At 37.6% G+C, this 18,937-nt stretch overlaps 6 protein-coding genes across 6 annotated transcripts; 3 read left to right on the plus strand and 3 right to left on the minus strand.

Moving 5' to 3' along the window:
• The first annotated feature begins 417 nt into the window (after positions 1–417).
• Positions 418–4,397, plus strand: LOC103861540 (pectinesterase inhibitor 4-like). The gene has a single exon (XM_033287131.1). It carries the CDS (start codon positions 1,848–1,850, stop codon positions 2,445–2,447), a length of 600 nt encoding a protein of 199 aa, XP_033143022.1. The 5' UTR covers positions 418–1,847; the 3' UTR covers positions 2,448–4,397.
• LOC103861541 (pectinesterase inhibitor 7) lies at positions 4,137–5,126 on the minus strand. Its single transcript, XM_009139260.3, has one exon. It carries the CDS (start codon positions 4,978–4,980, stop codon positions 4,375–4,377), a length of 606 nt encoding a protein of 201 aa, XP_009137508.1. The 5' UTR covers positions 4,981–5,126; the 3' UTR covers positions 4,137–4,374.
• Positions 5,127–6,516: 1,390 nt separating this feature from the next.
• LOC103861542 lies at positions 6,517–9,951 on the minus strand. Its single transcript, XM_009139263.3, is given in 14 exon segments — positions 6,517–6,826; positions 6,828–7,010; positions 7,105–7,215; positions 7,316–7,363; positions 7,440–7,538; positions 7,635–7,747; positions 7,847–8,102; positions 8,181–8,270; positions 8,345–8,558; positions 8,634–8,913; positions 8,994–9,105; positions 9,183–9,332; positions 9,389–9,522; positions 9,608–9,951. Coding segments are annotated over 14 exon segments (2,070 nt in total). The 5' UTR covers positions 9,846–9,951; the 3' UTR covers positions 6,517–6,784.
• Positions 9,952–11,603: 1,652 nt separating this feature from the next.
• LOC103861773 lies at positions 11,604–12,491 on the plus strand. The gene has a single exon (XM_009139478.2). It carries the CDS (start codon positions 11,604–11,606, stop codon positions 12,489–12,491), a length of 888 nt encoding a protein of 295 aa, XP_009137726.2.
• Positions 12,492–12,890: 399 nt separating this feature from the next.
• LOC103861543 (protein SRG1) lies at positions 12,891–14,456 on the plus strand. The gene is made up of 4 exons (XM_009139264.3): positions 12,891–13,228; positions 13,302–13,549; positions 13,633–13,963; positions 14,038–14,456. The coding sequence occupies exons 1-4, from the start codon at positions 12,971–12,973 to the stop codon at positions 14,278–14,280; spliced, it is 1,080 nt and encodes a 359-aa protein (XP_009137512.1). The 5' UTR covers positions 12,891–12,970; the 3' UTR covers positions 14,281–14,456.
• A 130-nt stretch (positions 14,457–14,586) lies between these two features.
• Positions 14,587–16,354, minus strand: LOC103861544 (uncharacterized protein C227.17c). The gene is made up of 3 exons (XM_009139265.3): positions 16,133–16,354; positions 15,307–15,425; positions 14,587–14,987 (listed from the first exon to the last, which is right to left on the minus strand). Exons 1-3 carry the CDS (start codon positions 16,215–16,217, stop codon positions 14,865–14,867), a joined length of 327 nt encoding a protein of 108 aa, XP_009137513.1. The 5' UTR covers positions 16,218–16,354; the 3' UTR covers positions 14,587–14,864.
• Positions 16,355–18,937: the final 2,583 nt, after the last annotated feature.

Genomic DNA, 18,937 nt, shown 5'->3' on the forward strand with positions numbered 1-18,937 from the left:
TAAATTATTCAACAGACGACTGAAATATAAGTCGTCCACACCCTAAACATAACCCCTAAACTTATTTATCTAATTAAACACTTCATAAAATCAAATCAAACTTGAAAAGTGTTTACTATACACAGAAATAAACACATATTGGTGAAAGCTAATTTTTGAAAAAAACATTTTAGTTTTCCAAGATCTAACCCTAACAATACATACAATACTACAACATATGTTTGCCAAACTCCTAAACCAAAGAATATAATAATACACTACTTCCACTCATCTATCTTCAAAACAAATCAATTTTATCATATCTTAATTTATATCACTTAAAACTGTTTATAATTACTTGATTTTTATTTTTCACGCATCAAAATATTTTTTACAAGATTTATAAATTATTTTTAAAATAAGCTGGTACCAGACGACTGAAACTTCAGTCGTCTAGACGACTTCCAACAATTCAGACGACTCAGACGATTTATTGAGGCTATATTCGTAAAAATGGCTTCTGTTTTTTTGTTTGGTCAAAAGGGGCTGAGCTGTAATTTCACTAGACTTTTAGGTTAGTTTTGCATTTGATTCAAGTTTGGGTATAGGTTTGGGATTAAAATCAAGTTGTGGGTTAGTTTTGGCAAAAACTCCAATAAACTATGTGCAAATCCCAGCAAATATACACCTACGTATAAATCATGCATCGAAGATCAATTCGAATATCATTTCCCGTACAAAAATGATACGTTGATCTGTCTGGCTTAATAATTATACAGAAGATCTGGTTCACGTCCATATTACATGCCCATCATATGCTTCATATCACATCACGTGCCACCTTGCTTAAACACCGGAATAAAGTTTGTATTCATCTTTCTAATTTTATTTTGACACCAAAAGAAAAACTTCCTGATTGTTGATTTAGTATTAGTTAATTAGAGACTCCAGGGTTTGCAAATTATTATATGATGGTCATGTGATCTTGAAACAGCCATGTTTTGCAAGGTATGATAGCTTTTTATTATTAAGTTATAATTATCTAAAAAACCGTTTTTTCAAAACAAAAAAAAAGTTATAATTGTCTACACTACAACCTAACTACAACATAATATTGACGAGAAGTTCTAAAAGAAACTAGAGAGAAATGAGATACATACGTGGTTATAAGGTCATTCGCATTAAGAACATTTTAAAGAAACAATTTCACCAAAAATAATAATAATAATAAATCTGGCTCTGATACCATAATAGATTTTTGGGCTTTCAACTTAAAATCAATTGGCAATTAATAGATTGGACCAAGTTCCTTATATATTATTCAAATCCCTTTCATATATCCGATGTAGGATCTTCTCTCCAATAGATTCATGTGAAAGATTTTCATTTTAGAGATTATGACATGACTTTCAAAATTTTGGAAATTCGTATTAAAATATTGTTATATTTGGTAAGAGATTTTTTTTTGATAGACTTCTAATTAATACAGATGCCCTAAATGATGGAGAAACCGAACAAACAGAATCAAGAATCAGATGTCACATGAGTCGAATAATCAACTAAAACAAGAACTAAGCTTATTAAATTAAAAAAAAAAAAGAAAGAACTACGCTCACCGTTCAAATCAAAACTAATAGCTATGCCGTTTTTCAAAATAAAAAGATTTATTATTTATGATTGGTCAAATATATTTGTTATATTATAGTGCGATTATTTCCTCAATAATTTAACTGCAATCATAATCCAATGATTCCAATCTGTGTTGTGTATATAATATACAGCATACTGCATAGTTTCACAACTCGCCAAAAAGTTAGCATCTGTATTCTCTCAAACCCGAAAGAATAACAAAACACTTAACTACAAACATGTTGCGTTTCGTGATACTCTCTCTAACTCTTGTTGCTCTCATCAACTCATCAAACATCCCTAAAACAGCAGCAACTCCACCCTCCAGATACCAAAACTACAAAACGTTCGTAAAAACCGCATGCAACTCAACAACATATCCTACAATGTGCTACAACTCATTGTCCTCCTACTCCTCCACCATCAAAGCTGACCCAATCAAACTCTGCACAACGTCCCTCAACGTCAACCTCAAATACGCCAAAAACGCCACGTTAGTCGTCTCAAACCTTCTCAAAAAGGCTAAGTCCACCTCCAGCCCTGAGGTCCCGGTCCTCAAGGACTGCGTGGAGGAGATGAAGGACACTGTCGACGAGCTCAAGCAAGCAATGGCCGAGTTGAAGAATCTCAACGGCGGAGGAATCTCAAAGGAGGAGCATCTAAAGAACGTGAAGACGTGGGTGAGCGCGGCGTTGACCGACGATACTACGTGTACGGGCGAGTTCGAGGAAGAGGAAGTGAATGAGGAGACGAAGAAGAAGGTGGAGAAGGCTGTTTCTGAACTTTCAAAGACTACAAGCAATACTTTGGCCCTTATAACCAATTATCTACGTTTCTAAATTAAACGTTATATTCAACTTCATCTCTTTGCATGTGCATGTGTACGCTTTCGTTTCCTTTCTATGTCATATATATTGATGTGAGCATGTGTACGCTTTCGTTTCCTTTCTATGTCATATATATTGGACATCAATTTAGCAAATATATATATATATATATATATTGGACATCAAATAAATTCTAAATTTTCGCATTGCATGTATAACTTTTCAGAATTACTTGACATGTATTTTTCTTTCCACAATGTGCATTTGAAGTACCAAAACTTTTCAAGAAGATTATTGTTTTGCTTTAAAAAAAGGATTAAAATTTTATGTGTTATATGGCAGTGTCAAAATATATATTTAAAGTTTTGTGTAACATCCCATTTCTTGTATATAGTGGTGCATTTGTTACTTTATTCGTGTGTTAACATGGCATTGTGTGTTCACATGGCAGGTCTCAGACGTGCTTCATTCCTACTGGCTACTGTTAAATTCGTTATGACAGTCATAAAATAATAACAAACGGTGGACTTTTTATGCAATGTCTTCTGAGTGAAAAAAAAGACAAGAAAGAGGCATCTATAAGACTATAAATACTGGACTAGAAAAGACGATTGATATTTAGAAATTTCATATAATATATAGTACCGAGGCTTGACTATATACTTAGTTTATGGATCAACATGTTAGAAGGATTCCTGTTCCATATCCCATGATGGACGGTTCCAATTGGGCCATTCGCCGTTGACCTTAGGACTTTTGCTATTAATTACGAGAAAGGATCTCGTAGATACTCCTAATTATCAGCAAGCATGAGTCTATAATCTAAACTAATCGCTCGATAGGAATCTGACATGTTGATCAACTTGGAGCTACCGGACTCAAACTCCCGACAAAGGATGCGTTCTTCATTGCCCCATAATACTTCTTTCTATAGAAAATCTTTGTCCAAAAACTTTTATAAAGCTATTTTGTTAACTTATGATTCGAGATGATTTATTTAGGTTTGTTTCGTTTACTTCTTTTTAGGTGAGATCTAGGCCTGCGATTTTGGTTTTCCGAAACCGAACCGAACCGTCGGTTTTTGGTTAACCGAAATTGTGAAGACTAATTCCGAAATTAACTGAATTAAATGTCGTCGGTTATTTTGGAATTTTACTTTTATTTCCGAAAAATTAACCGATATTTTATTTTATGTTAATTTCTAAAAACATTAAGATATTTCAGTTAAACTTGGTTATTTTGGTTAAATTCGGTTATTTTCAGTTTTTTCGGTTTGTTTTTTTGGTTATTTTCAATTATTTTCGATTTTTTTAAAATATTTTTTTTTAAACGAAAAAACAAACTGAACCGAACCGAAAACCGAATTATTTTTAAAAATTTTACCGAACTCAAATCTGTAACTAAACCGAAAACCAAAAATTTTGGTTCAGTTCGGCTGGTTCGGTTCGGACAAAATCCCTGGTGAGATCGTTATTCCAAAATTTCTTATCTCTTTCTGAAGACATTGTTGGGCCATACGCATATGTCCTTCAGGCCTATATATATATATATATATATATTTATATTTATATTTATATTTATATTATATATTTATTTGAATATTAGAAGGTTCGGGTCAAACCCATAATCCTTTTAGGTCCGAGACCACATTATGTAATATTAGTTTAATATCACTAACTCAGATGAATGAATATCAAAACCTGTGGGTTTGAAAGAGGATATTTCAAAATACTCTTCATGGCTTACAAAACTATATCACTAATCAAACATCAAAATGAAAAGCTTCAAACTATATAGACCGTAGATGATATAACAATGTGGCAAGAGAAACTGATATGACTCAGAACCAAACCAAAACACATTTCTTGAAAACACAATACAAACCAAATCCAAAAGTATAAAAAGCTCAAGTCCTCATGACCAAACCGTTGCAATATATTCAATGCTTGGAAGCATAGACATTGATCAAAGCCAAGGCATTACTCGTATCTTGCGCCACACGCACAATGTGTGCTTTGACTAAGCTTTTCAGCTCCCCATCCATGCCTTTCCCTCCAAACCCATCAAGACACGTGGTCTCATCCGTCAGCGCCGCGCTTGTCCACGTCCGGACATTGCTCAAACAGAACCAGAAGTCTTCTTTGCTCTCTCCTTCCTCCAGATTCTTCAACTCCTTCAGCGACTTGCTCAACCTATCAACAGTATCTCCCATCTCTTCAACACAGTCCAACACGGCCTCGTGCTGCCTCTTTGTGATTCCTTTGTAGTCAGTCATGTCCGAGATATATGTTTTGGCTGACTTCGCTCGGGCCATGCTAACAGCAAGCGCTGTCTCGGCGAGCTGAAGGGGCCGCTTCTTGATCTCGCTTGCGTAAGAAGACAGAGACTGAAAACATAGTTCCGGGTACGTTGCTGTCTCACAAGAGGATTTGATGAACTCTGTATCATCACTAGATTCCTCTCCAAGGTTTCTTGCCATGGCTATTGCTGCAGTGGACACACACAGAACAAAGAGAACCAGAGAAAGATCTAAAACTTTCGCCATTTTAGGTTCCTTTAACAGCTATGAGTGAGAGTAGCAGCAAAAGGGTTCAGGGATTTATAGAGAGGGAGGATTAAAGAATGTTCCAGATACATAAAAAAAAAAATCTAGAGCAAAAGCTGGAGTTAGTTGAAAAGTTAATAAATGTGAAGCAATGAGGGATATCAATAAGAGAGGATAAGCTGGAAAAGTTTGTCTTCACCTACAGTGTTTTTATTGCATCACATTATCTTTTGGAACCTAGCTTTCTACATAGGCAGTGGTGGGGTCCTAAACCACGTGAGGTATGACTAAACCCATGTTACTAAGCCATATGAAACATTGGTCACGAGATATATATATATCTGGCTTTTCAATTGAATAATGCAGCTTAAAAGTTTAATCTGACACTGGTTTTGAAGTCAAATCTTACTAAAAGACATCCCACGAGGATCTATAGACATTGAAAGGCACTTCTAATTACAGCTAACCAATTCGACGCGTTCGCACTCATGTGGTTCTTTCTTTTTCTCTGTGAACAAACAAGTTACCTTTCTGTATTGGGCCACGAGGGCCCCTCAAAGAGAGTTATTGGAGGACTCCCGACGCTGATGCTCAACGGTTCTCTCCTACAGTTAGGCGCATGCTAAAATTGAAACCTGTGATTGCAAATCTGATGTGTTGCTCAGTCGGTGATGGTATGTACCTCTACCTCCCTCTGGCATGATTCGTGGACTCGCTTTGGTCCGTCAATCTCACTCATTGGGCCACGAGGCCTCTAGCCTAGAACACTAGATATAGCAACCTTATCAGACCAACCCCATTAGGTGTGGGCATATTAACCGAAACCCGAATCCGACCGCAAAATCCGAACCGAAGTTAAAAAAAACCTGAACAGGTTTAGGATTCAACCAGTCCGGATTCCCGTACCTAATTGGTTATATCCGATATCCGAACCAATTACCCGAAGTACCCGAATATATATATGTAAGTTTAGGGTTAGTAATATATACTCAAACTTATTTTATGACCGATTACATGATTCATATACTTTACGATTTTGATTTATCTTTTATTACAAGTAGGATTTGCGACTTGTTTTCTCTTTGCTTTTCATGCCTAGAACTCAAACAGGAATATTCCGATTTGATTTCTGTTTGATTTTAATGTCTTTTTGATTTTGATTTATGAATAGATGAATTCTTTACCATTTTCTATTCAAGATAATACAAATAAAAATTGTACGAAGAAAAAGAATACATGCTCGTGTTCTTCAACGAAATAACAAATCAGAAAGATCATAAATCTTATATTAAGTTGTTCGATCTTTTAACTTCAACAGTATTGTTTCTGGTCTCACAGAATCAAATCAAGGATACATAGAATTATTTTTTATTTGTTACATAGTTCAGTTATACCCGATATAACCCGAACCTTAAAAACCCGAACCCGATCCGAAGTATAAAATAACCCAAACGGGTTTTGTATCTCTAACATCCGAAAACCCAAAAATCCGAACCACCCCTACCCGAACCCGAACGCCCCGGCCTAAACTCCATATTGAACCATCAGACAAAAAAAATGTTCATTGCCTCATGTAACAAGCCAGGAAACGTAGTCTTTGTGAGGAATCATGTCAAAAACATTCATTCCAACAACAATGTCGCCGCACTTGGCATACGATATCAACAAGAGCATTGAGCACATAGAAAAAAATTAAGTTAATCACATCGACGAAACAGTTTTCTTTCTAAAGGCCCTGGACGATCTCTTATCGGTACCACAAAGACATTGCTTTCTTCTGCTGACTACATATCCTTTGATTTGATTAATTATTATTGTGGTAAATCTGCTGGGATGAGGCTTTTAAGTGCTTGTTGTTGTTCATCATTATCGACCTTGGCTATCCATTCGCAGATAATATGGTTCACCTCCTCTGGGATCTCGTCGTGGGGACAATGACCTGCATTGACTTTTTTAATCTCCATACCTGGACAAAACTCCTTCAGTAAGGCCACTTTCTTCCGCGGATCCGATATGGGATCTTTCATTCCCTAGACACATCAATGAGACCAATGAATATTTTGATCATGTAATCCCTGATAGAAGCTAGAATGAGGATTCAATACATGTTAGACATCTTGATACCTGTATTACTAGAGTTCTCTCCTCAAACCCTTTGAGGAGATAATTCAAAGGAAGTGAAAGATCAAAGCCGAATATACTTTCCAGGACCATAACCACACCTGGATCTTGGGACTATTGTGCTTGTTAAGGTAAAATGTCACAGTCATCAATATTTTAACCTGTAGAACAAGAAGAAACTAATGCAAATAAAATGCTAAAAAAAAAAGGATACTGCTCTTAGCATTTCAGTGATCAAAAACTCATCAGCTCTCTCAGGTTTCTGCATCACCAACAAGCAATTGGGTTACCCCCAAACAACTTTGAGCAACTATAAACAAGATCTTCATATTACTTACAACTGGATAGCAATCCTTTAATAGCTTTTTGACATTGAATCGTAGGAAGAGGATAAGAAGTCTAGCACCCAGCTGTGCACCAAATGGAACTCGCCTTTCCTGAAAATAAAAAACATTAGGGTGTGTGAGAGACAGAGATAATTACTTAATGACATTCCTGAGCCAAAACTCTTCAGTAATGAGTGAGATATATACCTTAGAGACTGAGAGAGGAGAGTATCCAGGTATCACATTGCCAGCACTGTTAACAAGGATAACGGACTTAACCAACTCTGGCCAAAGAAAGGCCATTAATGAAACGAAATAACCTGACAAAGGCAAAACATAAGGACACAACTAGATGAGTGGCACAAAACATTTTTTGCCCCTTTATAGTACAGCTTAGTAACTAAGGGTGCATTGCATACCACCGATTGAGTTCCCTACGCAATGCGCTGGTTCATCAACCACTTCAATCATAAAATCCCGCAGTAGTTCTGACCATAATAGCTCGGTGTAAATGATATTAGGCTTCTCTGATTTTCCAAAACCCAAGACTGTGATGGTCCATACTCGGTTTTTGCTGTTTACAATACTGTCTACATTGTCACGGTAATGCTCTAGAAAAGCACCAAACCCATGCACGAGGAGAACAGCAGGGCCTTCATTGCCAGCCACTGTGTACTGAAACAAGGAAGTGCGATTACAAAATAATGACCAATGAAAGGCCATTGGAGTTGTGTGAGTAAATGATCACAAAACCTGAATAAGATAGCCTTTCCATCTCCAAATCCTTACAGAGCGTCTTTTATCATCAGTCGTCTCTTTATTTAGAGCCACAAGTGAATACCACTGCCCCAAAAAAAAATAAGATCAAATATTTTGAAAAAAGAGCATAAAAGCGTAACTCATGTGACTCTTTGTACCTCCATAGAGCACACAGCATCGGTTGCAGCAGTCACTGTAGAAGCTGAGTATCCAAATGGAGAAATAAATCCAGCGTTTCTTTCTTTCTCGTACTCTATTGCTTCATAGTGAACTCTTCTTCTGGATACAATACCAAGACAGAGCGCAGGTCCAAAAAGTTTGAAAAATGAAGCTCCGGGCCTAGTCTCCGCATCACGTAGCCTTGCATGAACCCTGGTCAGTATCAAAACCAAGATTAACCAAAATTCATTATATAAGCAAGCTTTCTTATTAATGGACATCACATACTCTTGCCAGTCGTCTCGACTTGTACCCTCCAAGTACCTCAAGTATCCTGCTAAGGCGTTCAGCACAGCCTCAGTTCCACCTCCAACAGTATCTCTATTTCTGGTGATAAAAGCAGAGTTGTTCACCTTCTTCCCTACAGTTTCATCAACATTTGGCTCCAAGTTCCTTTCCATTAGTATTCTTTCCGCGGATACACGTGCCATTTCCCTCCAGCTGTTTTCTTTCTCGCATAAGCTTTCCTTCATGTAGTCCTTCAGGTCATCGAGTGTTGGCACAGAACCTTGAACATGTTTCGTTTACCATTAGCACACAAATCAGATGTTTCAAGAAACTACTCAAGCAAGAAAAAAGCTTATATACCCCACTGCAGTTCACTTTCTGGAGATGATAATCTTACTGCAGGAACTGGCATAGTGACAGGCAGCGTTAGTTTCTTAAACTCTTCCCAAGAGTGTGGCAGATCCGACAAACTCTAGAGAACCAAAAACATATCACATAAGTAACTCAAGTTCAGAAACTAACATTCCAAAGGGAAGCAAATACATTTACTTGAGTCTCATAAAAAGAAGTCCTCCACACAACAACCCTCGGTGTTTCTCCAGGAAACGAAACTCCGTCCATTTTCTTCTTTACAGCTTCCACAACCTCACAGAGATGGTGTTCTACCTCTTCTTCCACAAAGACAAAGGGAGCTCGAACCTGTTACAGTCCAGTAAGTGCTGTAACAAATACTTATCTTGTCTGAAAACTGTTACCTCTTTGACAAGATCTTCAATGACATTCTCTGCATTCCCGTATCTGAGCATAAGATCTGATCCTTGCTTCTTCAAGGAGCTTCTCAACTCTTCCAACGCTATGATAGCTAGCTCTAGAGTCTCCGTTGTGTATCCTACAAATAAGCTATTGGATTAAACAACCAATAGAGCGAACACTTGGAAACTGAGTGATACTAGCTAAACACTTCTTGAACTTACGCGAGAGAATGCGACGATCGAGGACGTAGAGAGGTATGACGGCTCCGTGTTTGGACGCGGCGATGAGGCCAGGGTGATCATCAACACGAAGGTCTTGCTTGAACCACACAACCGCCGTGGAAGATTCATTCGTTGTGGAAGATAAACAACATCTGCATCGGTTCCTCCGGTGATCGGCGGGGAGATGATTCCGCCGGAGACGGTGAGGCAGTAAATGCGAGAGAGTGAGCGTTGCCATGAGGACGGCGGAAGAACAGAACCACACGATCAGTAGTTTCCATGAAACTGGAAGCAAACAGAGAGAGACAAGAGTTGTGGTGGAGAAGACTCGTTACAAGTGTGTGGTGTGTCAGAGCTACTGCAACGGAGGTCCAAGTGTGATCCTTAGGCGTAATCCTTAGGTTAGTGACAATATAATAATATTAATTATCCGACTTAAGCTAAGGATTGACCCGTCGCGAAGGGTTTTAAGGATTTGATCCTTGTGTACGTGTCATGCGTTGAGTGGGCCGGTTTCGTTCGTGTTGCGTTGGGTCAAAAATGGTTAACTCATTTTCGACCGACTGCGTAGAAAAAAAAGGGGCTCTCGAGAGAAGGCGACAGGAAGGGCGATTCCTCTCCGTGTGCTTTACGAAGGTAGATCTCTCCGTTTTCTTCTTGATTCCTCTGATTTTTCGATTCACAACACGTTATCTTCTTGCTTTGTCTCAATCTGGTTGGGTTACGGGGTTTGAATCGTTTTCGTTTAACGATTAGGGTTATGGGGTTAAAATTAGGGTTTCAAAACGATTTGGGTATAAAATGATTTGGGGTTTTGAGCTGGTTCAATGTTCTCTGTTTCGTTTCTAGTTGATTCCCTTTGATTAGGTCGTTGATTCCGGATAGAGTAGTTCGTTGATTCCGTTACAGTAGCTCGTTAATATTTAGTTTTTGCTGATGATTATATGGTTTCTACTGGGGTTTTTGGTTGAATTCAAACCTCTACCTAATTTGTTTGTAAGGTCGTTCACTCTTCTTGTAACTTTATCTTATTAGTTCTCGTTGAAATCGTTTTTTGATGATGATTATTGATGTCTAGCTATGTTCGTACTTAATTTCTTTCAGGTTATCCAAAATGGGACAAGATTACAGCTATAGTCAGCCCTCTTCATCATCAGAGTCTCTAGACATAACCTCTCTACTTGAAGCCGAATGTCCGATGTACAAGGATGAAGCTGACAGTGGCTACTGCAATTCATTGCCGCTTCAGTACACACATCAACCAGAGGCTGATGATGGAATTCCGACGACATGTTACTGTGGAGCTCAGCCTGTTCTGGGATGCTCTTACACGTCTCAAAACCCATACAGAAGATACTTTACGTGCGACAATGCGGATGATGGAGACTGCCACATTTGGAAATGGTGGGAAGTGGCAGTAATGGAGGAGATGATGGAGTTTCAGAGACAACTTAGGGATCTTAAGGTCCAACGTTATGAGAGTGAGCAGAAGGTCCTTCACCTTGAGAAGACGGTACAAGAGCTTTCCAACAACAAATCAGGAGTTAAGCTAACGGTCTGGCTGTTAGTTTTAATAGGTTTCCTGTTATTGATTGTGCGAGGCAAGTTCTCTCCTCTGTTTCTTTGTATTTTCTTAAATTTTGTTGAAAACTTTTAATGTTGTATCTCATGTTTTTTTCCAGGAATCATTGGAAAGGTTTCAAAGGAGAGTGTCGGTCCTCGGGATTTTCTGTAAAGGTATGATATTTTTTTAAAAGTCAATACTCTTGTTGTGTTTGAAATAGACTTTAGTTTGCTTGTAACTTGCAATCTGCTCTGATTTGAATTGCTTTAATTACATAGTTAGGAATTAATTCCGCCTTGCTTTGGTGTTAAATGATAGTTATTTGCTTTCCATCTACCCAACTGCTCTGATTTGATAGGCTTTAATTAGTAGGAAGTTAGCTTACTTAAGGGTCTTTGTCGGTAGAATAATGTCTCACACCAACTTGTAAACATGGCTAACATTTCCGGGTATGTAAACCTACTAACTAGTCAAATCCCCATTGACCTTGAATCACCCGGTAGCCAAGTTCCCGATGAGCCTGGTGAGAAGGTTAGGAGGAAATGGACTATCACAGATGATAAAATCCTTATTGGTGCGTGGCTTAACACCAGTAAGGACCCTGTGGTGAGCACTGAACAGAAAGCTGATGCTTTCTGGAACCGTATCGTTGACTACTACAACGCAAGCCCTCTCCTGGTGGGAAAACCGACAATTGTCTTAGAGGCTGTGGCTTCACAAGATCTTTGGATTTGGCACGCTTTCTTCGGTCCACCAGGTACTTTAAACGATATTAATGTCTTGGATAGGTCTCCTGTCTTTGATGACATTTTTGAAGGCCGAGCTCCCACGGTAGAGTATGTGGTCAACGGACACAACTATAACTTGGCTTACTATCTCACTGACGGTATCTATCCCAAATGGGCAACCTTTATCCAATCTATCACAAGTCCTCAAGGCCCTAAGGCAGAATTATTTGCTAAAAAACAAGAAGCAACCCGGAAAGATGTGGAAAGGGCTTTCGGAGTATTGCAATCTCGATTTGCGATTGTGAAGAACCCGGCTCTTTCATTGGACAAACAGAAGATTGGGAAGATTATGAGAGCATGTATTATACTACACAATATGATAGTCGAAAATGAACGAGATGGTTACATTCGGTACGATGATTATGAATTTGAAGAAGAAGACGGCCCAAGAAGTTCACGGGTCGGTAACGACATGCCTACAAATATCCATAATATTATCGGCATGCGGAACGATGTTCGCGATACCCAGGCACATCATCGATTGAAATATGATTTAATAGAAAATATTTGGAACAAATTTGGTGATTCATAATCATGTTGTATTTTTAAATTTAATAATCTTAATTATTTATAAGACCTCATGTTGTATTTTTATATTTAATCATCTTTTTATTTAGACATGTTTTATTAAAAATTTTCTATCTAAACTTTTTTTTTTAATAATATATTTATATATCTAAGGACTCCGGAATGAGACTCACCATTGGACTCACCATTTCGATTCGGATCCTTCACTATTCACACAAAAACAAAAAAAAAAAAAAATTAATATTTAACTACCTAAGGACTCCGCAATGGGACTCACCATTGCGGATGCTCTCAGTACTCACAAAGACAAAACAGCGAACACTCCAAACGACGTCGTACTACTTAACTTTTATTATTTTTTTCTTGTTTTGGTTAACGACATCATAATTTGGACAATATATCAACTTTTTTATCTATCGTTTTGTCAGTGCTTCCCACACTCGCTAACAAAAAGTCAATAAGAACGATCAAGAAGAAGCGTCCATGGAAGAAGCCAAGGGAGAAAACCAGTACAACTCCATAATAGTTCCTTCTGTACAAGAGATGGTCAAGGAGAAGATGATCAAGACCGTTCCTCAGAGGTATATACGGTCCGATCTAGACAAAGCCGAGATCACAGATGACTCTGGTCCAAGAACCGAGATCCCAATCATCGACCTGAATCTTTTGTGTTCTTCAACCTCCATGACCTCTGAGATTGACAAGCTTGACTTGGCTTGCAAAGAGTGGGGGTTTTTCCAAGCAAGTCTCAAACTTGACACTATTTCAAACCCATATAGATCTCAATTTTGATCATTGTGGCTTTTATCTGTAGCTTGTAAACCACGGAATAGACTCAAAGTTCTTGGACAAAGTCAAGTCGGACATTCAAGATCACTTCAACCTTCCCATGGAAGAGAAGAAGAAGCTATGGCAACAACCCGGCGAGATCGAAGGGTTTGGACAATCTTTTGTTGTTTCAGAAGAGCAGAAACTAGACTGGAGTGACATGTTCTACCTCACAATGCAACCTGTTCTATCAAGGAAGCCTCACTTGTTCCCCAAGTTACCTCTTCCCTTCAGGTTTCCCTTCAAAAAAATGTACTTGCCAAACATCCAAAACTCTTCTCTCTATTTTTAAATCATGGTTATGTTTTTTTCTTCAGAGATACACTAGAGAGGTATTCAACTGAAGTGAAAAGCGTAGCTAAGATCTTGTTAGCGAACATGGCGAGAGCCTTGAAGATCAAACCTGAGGAAATATTGGAAGAGTTGTTTGACGATGAGTTAGGACAGAAAATGAAGATGAATTACTACCCACCTTGTCCAGAGCCTGATCAGGTTATTGGTGTAACTCCACATTCAGATGCTACGGGACTCTCCATCCTCTTGCAGGTTAATGAAGTGGAAGGTCTCCAGATCAAGAAAGATGGCAAGTGGGTTACAGTCAAACCTCTCCCAAATGCTTTTGTTGTTAATATTGGAGACATGTTAGAGGTAAAGATCATATGGACTACAGAGAGAGGGTAACGTATTTGTAAATGGTTTTTACTATGGTTTTGTCATTGTAGATCATAACGAATGGGACATACAAAAGTATAGAGCATCGTGGGGTTGTGAACTCAGAGAAAGAGAGGCTTTCTGTGGCGGCGTTTCACAATATGGGAATGGGTAAAGTGGTTGGTCCGCTGAGAAGTCTTGTGGAAAGACAAAAGGGTGCGTTGTTCAGAAGCGTGACCATTGAAGAGTTTTTGAAGGTTTTCTTCTCCCGAGAGCTTGATGGAAAAGCTTTCCTTGATGTTTGGAGAATCTAAGGGGGCCCAATGAACTTTGTCTTCTCAGACTATTCCTGTTGTATTATATGTTGTACTATGTCTCTCTCTCTCTGCTTCAAAACTTAAGACAATCACCAGGAAATAACGAATTAGCATATTCCTGAAGTGTGTTGCGCAAAGCTCATTCTGATTAAGCAACATTCGGAGTCTCAAAAGACATACTTTCAAAGGAAAGACACTAAAACACTTACAGAAACATACTCGGCCTAGTGGTACCACTCTGATCAAATATAAAAGTTGTTAAACTTGGTAAAATATAAGTTTCGTTTTGAAAGAAAACATTGATACATGTTTAATATTTCCAACTTTATTAATTGAATAGGATTTTCATTTCTGTAGTTACCAAATACATTCAAATGATCTCTCAACATCCCTCCATATTTCCAAGGGTGCGCTTCTTTGGAAGATTGAGGCAATAGCTTTATAATGTTTCATGGTAACTGATGACAAAAAACTTTTCTTATCCGGCAGCAGAACAATCTGCAGATCTCTAGCAAAAAAATTGAGTTACTTGAAGTGAAAATGTCCATCAAGAATCCAGTAGAGAGTGTGAAACTCCACTTCTAGTAATTTGGATCATCCAAATGCCCAAACGTCTCGTTCCAGTGACTAGAAGCTTCTACCTGTGTCCTCATAGTCCAGATATGCTTTGCTGCATCTGCTTTCTCTTGCTCTTCCATAATTTTCTGCAATTGTCAAAACCATCAATATCTTGGTACATAACATACACTTTCAGATACACAATGGAAACTGCACCAATGTTAATGTTTTGTGTAATATTCGACATGGTGCAAAAGAACGATGTTACGCTTAACTTTGACGTAACTGAGTTTACACTTTACACCATAACTGAAAAGAAGTATGATTCACATAACTGAGGTTATCTAGTCTATTTGAGGTTATCTAGCCTATTTGATTTCCAATACATGATGCTAATGTTTAATAACCCTTGAGTAAACAAAAGTAATGAAGAATGAACCAGCCTTAAGATAGAAAACTACAAACCTCGGCTTCAGAAGAGCTTTTTGTCTTTAATGAAAGACAATCAAAGAGATCAGAGAACTTCTTAGTACAATCATCAAGTTTTCCAACCCGGTAGTACTGCTGCATTTGGTAAAATGGTGCTGCAAAGAGAGAGTCTTGAGTTAATCCTTAGGTTAATAGAGCATTAGAGCTAAGACAACGTTACAAGTAAAGTGAAGTCAACATAAACACCTGAAACATAATGCAAAAAGAGAACCACTCGAAACATATCGAGAGTAAACAGAGACGCAAGTATATAACTACAGATAAATCCAAAAATCATAAACTACCCTCTCCTTAAAGATCAAACAGTTGTCGGATTACAAAGCTGTTAAGCATTTTAAGACTAATCCTTTATTTTTTTTAAAGCCAACCTTGTGCTGACCCATTGACATTGCTGGTTATGTTGGACCATCTAGACATCCCTTCAACAGAACATACATTGCGGAAAATGGTTTCAGACATCTTTTAATTACCAACATTCCCATCGGTGGCGTAAAGCTAAACCGTTACTAGACTTTGAGGAAGGTTGTTTTTTTTTGTGTGTACAACAGGCAAAACCAAGCACGAAAACTACAAATCAGTTTGTTGACAAAGAACACAGTTCCGAAATGCAAAGAGAAGACTTTTTCTAACGGATGGATCAAAATCTCAATCAAGTTCCAATTTTTATTGCCTACGGAAGAAACCCACATGAATAAAAATTCAGATTGCAACTACTAGAGAGGGTATGTGATTATGTAGCAGAGCAGATCGGAGATGTAGAATCAGAGAATGCGAGCAGACAAGGGGGGGAAACAAGACGTACAGTAGCAGAACCAGAGAGCGTCGAAGCATTTCGTGCAGGACACGCGCCGCCGCACAGCTGAAGAGTCGTCCTTCTCCGTGCTCATCGTGTTTGCTCGGTGCGGGAAGAAGAAATGGATCTGGAAACGGGTCAGGTCGTTGGTTTGGTTTTCGGGTTTAGGGTTTTTCAGTCACCAAACTTATTATTATTTCTTTTCTTTTTTTGAAACAGGCACAAAGAAGACAAATAATTTAAAGAACATCGATTTTGCTACATTTTAAGGGGTTATTGAGAATTGAATTTGTATAGAATTTGTAAATTTTAAGAGTTGATAGATCTAAAAAAGTTATATGAATTGTGAAAATTATACACAATAACCCCTTTATTAAACTGTATCACAACTAAACGAGTTAAAAAAAATACTGTCTATGTGTGTATATATTGAGGCACAAAGAAGACAAATAATTTATTTGCTACATTTTAGCTTTCTAAAGTAAATCGATTATTATTATTATTATTATTATTATTTCGAAACAAGCACAAAGAAGACAAATAATGTTTTTGCTACATTTTAGTTTTCTAAAGTAAATCGATTTTGCTACATTTTAGTGAGTTTTCTTGGTTTATCATGCGGTTAGAGATAAGAATATTTGCACGCCATAACTATAGAAAGAAGTTTAATTAGGTATATGGAAAAGCACTGTACTTTTTTCATAAAACCCAAACTTAGCCCTTCAGGTAAACTTGGGTCTACACAAGCCATGTATCTTTTTTTTTTTTTCTATTTCTCTTACTTTGATCCCTCTTCTTCTTCGTTTGATTGTGGAATTCTCTGCCTCTTCCATTAATAAATAACCATTTTTATTTCTTTTTCTCTTGTCTCTCTTGTTCCTCATTGGTCGTGCATGTTCTCTGAATAAATGACTGTTTTTTTTCAGAGACCTCATTCAATCCACCCTAACTTTTTCAATGGGCTAATTGGCCAAATAACCATTTTCTGGGGATAGATTAAGGAAGTAGCGATGATTTTGACATATTTCATTGTCAGACTTTTGTGCTTCCTCCCATCCGGTTATGCCCTTTAAAGTAACAGGTTCCCAGTTCTATATTACAAAGTAAACTACGTGGTGGGTTTGTGTCTTACCGTGACAATCACAAAAACTTACGGAGCGCGTAACTGAGATGTATTCAACACATTATGGAAGGAGATGTAGATATAGGAGTAGATAAGAATCATAAGTTTACCAGAAACAAACGGCGAATTGACAACGATGAAACAAGTGTATTATATAGCAGTTACAGAAGGTCTATACTACATAGTATAAAGGGAATAGTATCCCTATAAATGTAGTTACAATTGAAAGAGCATGTAAATACTTTGGGTACAGTTGAAATGTGTATGATACAAGGAAAGTACGTAGTACTTTACCCAAATAAAGCCAAATACTCATGTTGTCAACTTCAGATAGGCAAAATCAGCTGTTACTATTTATTGTACAGACGAACTATTCCATATGGTATAAAACAATATCATAGCTAGAGTTGCGTGGGAGTTAGAAAGTACGGTACATGGGGTTGGATGAGGAGGCGGGTACATATAGCGTGGGGTATTTCTAATATAATAACGTCGACGTCAGGCTTGGGCATGGTCAACCAAAACCCTTGGAATGCAACAGCATGAAACAAACCATCAAATTTATATGAGTGTGCGTTCCATGCCACATGAACAATATATAATATAAACTTAGAATGTAATTTACCAATATAATCACTAACAAAGACAATGACTTCTATGGTTGGGGAGATACAGTGACATAATTAATGGAATAAATATCCAATAATGGCTTACAGCTACTCCATATTAAGGAGTAGGAGGAAGCCACATAAATAGGTAGAGTTAGTAAAGATATTTTTACTGTATAAAGTTAAACAAGTGGTGTAAATTAGTAGTTGTATCAATAAATGTTGTACTCCATCTATTTATCAATGTAAGTCCATCTGAAGAAACTCATAAAATTTAAAATTAAGGAAGATGGCAAGAGAACACCTGAAAGTCAACACTAAACCCAAGCTAGGGAAATATAAACCCCAATCACAGTACTAGATATGTGTTATAGTGTTACGTACACATTTACACCGTCCATTACGAGGACAGTTAATTTCCTATAGACACATTCCTTTTTAAAATGCTATGCTAGGTATATTTCATCCACAACTGGGCAACATGCAATACAAAGCTAAGAGGAATGAGTAGACATCATTTGGAAGTAAACACTAAACCCAAGTTAGAGAAATATAAACCCCAATCCATTGGCAAAGCAACCCCAAATCCGTTGGTAATAGGAAACGTAGGGAGAAGCTCACGTACAATTTTTTTTCCATATAATATAAACTATGTTATTTTCTATTTTTCATATTCCATATAAGAGTATTTTACATACAATATAAATGTAATGGGGATGGTAAGAGAACACTTGAAATTAAACACTGAACCCCGCAAGAAAACATAAAACACAATCCATTACTAGATATGTGGTGTATTGTTATGTACATATTTGCCTTATTCATCATAATTTCAAGGCTACTTTTGCCATAGTTCAGCAAGGATGGAGCAATATGAAATACAAATGTAATGGGAATGGTAAGATAACATGTGAAAGAAAAAACTAAACCCAAAGTAGGGAAATATAAACCCTAATCAATTGGCAATCCAACTATTGGGGAACTTAAACCCACCTACCATTGGGTTTGCAGCCTTTTCTTGCCAGTGGGTTCGCAGCGTGTCTCAAACAATCTACTTGGAAGCTCTAATTCGTCCATACAAAA

Source organism: Brassica rapa, chromosome A03 (genome assembly GCF_000309985.2).
Source record: "Brassica rapa cultivar Chiifu-401-42 chromosome A03, CAAS_Brap_v3.01, whole genome shotgun sequence".
In the NCBI taxonomy this organism is placed as follows: Eukaryota; Viridiplantae; Streptophyta; class Magnoliopsida; order Brassicales; family Brassicaceae; genus Brassica; species Brassica rapa.

Bases quoted from the DNA above. Each gene is read 5' to 3' on its own strand.
- LOC103861544 (XM_009139265.3), bottom strand. From the start codon at position 16,217: ATGAGCACGGAGAAGGACGACTCTTCAGCTGTGCGGCGGCGCGTGTCC. The intron at 15,426-16,132 runs GTACGTCTTGTT...CTCTCTTTGCAG, and splicing joins CGCTCTCTGGTTCTGCTACT to CACCATTTTACCAAATGCAG. The intron at 14,988-15,306 runs GTTTGTAGTTTT...TGACAATTGCAG, and splicing joins AAAGCTCTTCTGAAGCCGAG to AAAATTATGGAAGAGCAAGA.
- LOC103861540 (XM_033287131.1), top strand. From the start codon at position 1,848: ATGTTGCGTTTCGTGATACTCTCTCTAACTCTTGTTGCTCTCATCAAC.
- LOC103861541 (XM_009139260.3), bottom strand. From the start codon at position 4,980: ATGGCGAAAGTTTTAGATCTTTCTCTGGTTCTCTTTGTTCTGTGTGTG.
- LOC103861773 (XM_009139478.2), top strand. From the start codon at position 11,604: ATGGCTAACATTTCCGGGTATGTAAACCTACTAACTAGTCAAATCCCC.
- LOC103861543 (XM_009139264.3), top strand. From the start codon at position 12,971: ATGGAAGAAGCCAAGGGAGAAAACCAGTACAACTCCATAATAGTTCCT. The intron at 13,550-13,632 runs GTTTCCCTTCAA...TTTTTTCTTCAG, and splicing joins AAGTTACCTCTTCCCTTCAG to AGATACACTAGAGAGGTATT. The intron at 13,964-14,037 runs GTAAAGATCATA...TTGTCATTGTAG, and splicing joins ATATTGGAGACATGTTAGAG to ATCATAACGAATGGGACATA.